This window comes from Triticum aestivum, unplaced genomic scaffold (genome assembly GCF_018294505.1).
Source record: "Triticum aestivum cultivar Chinese Spring unplaced genomic scaffold, IWGSC CS RefSeq v2.1 scaffold6786, whole genome shotgun sequence".
NCBI classification, from domain to species: Eukaryota; Viridiplantae; Streptophyta; class Magnoliopsida; order Poales; family Poaceae; genus Triticum; species Triticum aestivum.
In genome coordinates, this window is record NW_025254692.1 from 77 (window position 1) to 1,928 (window position 1,852).

The window sequence follows — 1,852 nt, forward strand, 5'->3', positions numbered from 1 at the left end:
GGGAGGCGAGCGGGAGGGAGATTGGCGGGAGGGAAGGAGAAAATGGGAGGGAAGTGGGGAAAAGCGGGAAGAAACGGCGGGAAGAGGCGCTCGACTCGCCGACAGGACAGACCCACGCGTCCTTTTCGCTTGTGCCGGCGCCCCAGGCGCTCCCCAGGGAGTCGGGTTCTGCCTGGGTCCGCCGGCATCAGTTTCGGTCTGAGCCGGCAAAAAACGGGATTTTGGAGGGCGACTGGGCCGTTTTTTCGGCGCCGGCATGACAAAAACGTCCGGGAAGGGCCTGTTGGGAGCGCGGCTGGAGATGCTCTTACGTACGTTTATAGAAATTCTTATTAGCGATATTATTGTAGCTAGCTGCGGTCGAGTACATTAACCCAGAACCACGTAAGTACTCTACGCTTGCCCATTGATGCGGTCGAGTAAATGTAGTTACTGTTGCTTGTAGTCCTCCTTGTTGTATGGAGCGAAGAGCTCGGAGATCCAGTTGGTCTTGCGGTGCGTGGCGGAGCTCAGGTCGGCGCACATGCCGTCGCTGTCGTGGATGCTGTAGGTGGAGATGCAGTGCCGGCGGTAGAACCGCGTGGTGCGACGCATGGCGTCGGCCTCGCCGGCGACGTGCCTCATCATGGCCTGCACGGTAGGCAGCTCGAATCGCCCCTCCAGCAGCCCCGCCAGCCATCGGCACCGCAGCTCCGACGTGTGCAGGTTCGATGCGCTCTCCACGAACCCCACGAATGCCATGTTCGGGATCAGCGGGTGGATCGTGCCGCTGCACAAACACATCAGTCATCAGGCACTGGGTACATGCACGTGTAACTAATGATAAACATGCTACTCCCTCGGTTCCAATAACGTATGACTAAGAGGGTGTTTGTTTCCAGGACTTATTGATTTAGGGACTTAAAAAAGTCCCTATAAGTTCCATCTAAACCAAACAGAAGGGACTTATAAGGACTTAAAGTGGGCATTTATGACTTATGAAATAAGACTCTCAAGAGAGTCTTATAAGGACTTATAGTTGTAATATGTTCTTATAGGGACTTATAAGTTCCATGAACCAAACAGGTAGAGACTTTTTAGGGACTTGAGACTTATAAGTTGGGACTAAAAAAGTCATAGGACTTATGAACCAAACAGGGCCTAATGTAGTGCCAAAAAACATCTTTTATTATGAGATGGATGGAGTACTATACACGTACTGGTAGAGGGGCATCATGGAGGACTCGTCGACGAGGAGGCCGCGGAAGGGCTTAGGGAGGACCTCGCGGAGCTTGTCCGTGCCCTCGAAGCCGGTGGCGAGGAAGACGAGGTCGGCCTCCACCCCGGTGCCGTCTTCGAGGACGACGCCGATCTCCGAGAGCCACCACCCGTCGGGGGCCCTCTTGAAGCGCACCAGGCCGTGGTCAGCCATGTCGAAGAAGCCCTCCGGGAGGAAGGCCAGTTGGCAGCTGGCGTAGTCCTCGACAAAGGGGTGGTCCGGCGTCAGACCGTACTTGCCCAGCGGCAGCTTCCACAACAGGTACGACTCGATGAACTTCGACACCCCTGCCCGCTGCACCACCAAGATTCATCCATGCATGCATGGTTGCTGCTGTCATGAGAAATTTGTGCATGCATGGTTTGTGCAATAAGTAATGTTCTTCACGGCTGCGAATTATGACGTACACATACATACCAGTGGGCTCATGAGGCGGCAGAGGAGGGATCTGAAGAAGCTCTGGTTGGGCCGCTCGTAGAAGAGCTGGGAGAAACGTGTCGAGTAAAACAGGAAGAATGGCAAGCCCCAGATGGCGTATGACGGCACCATCCAGTGCAGGGTCCGCACCAGCATCGTGCACGCCTGCCCGCCGTC

General features: G+C 55.2%; 1 protein-coding gene across 1 annotated transcript; it reads right to left on the reverse strand.

The window, feature by feature from the left end:
- Nucleotides 1-203: 203 nt before the first annotated feature.
- On the reverse strand, nt 204-1,849 carry LOC123177522 (probable flavin-containing monooxygenase 1; the record flags this gene model as incomplete). The annotated part of the gene is made up of 3 exons (XM_044591220.1): nt 204-769; nt 1,200-1,552; nt 1,676-1,849. Coding segments are annotated over 3 exons (867 nt in total), but the record flags the coding sequence as incomplete, so codon positions are not given.
- Between the last annotated feature and the right edge of the window lie 3 nt (nt 1,850-1,852).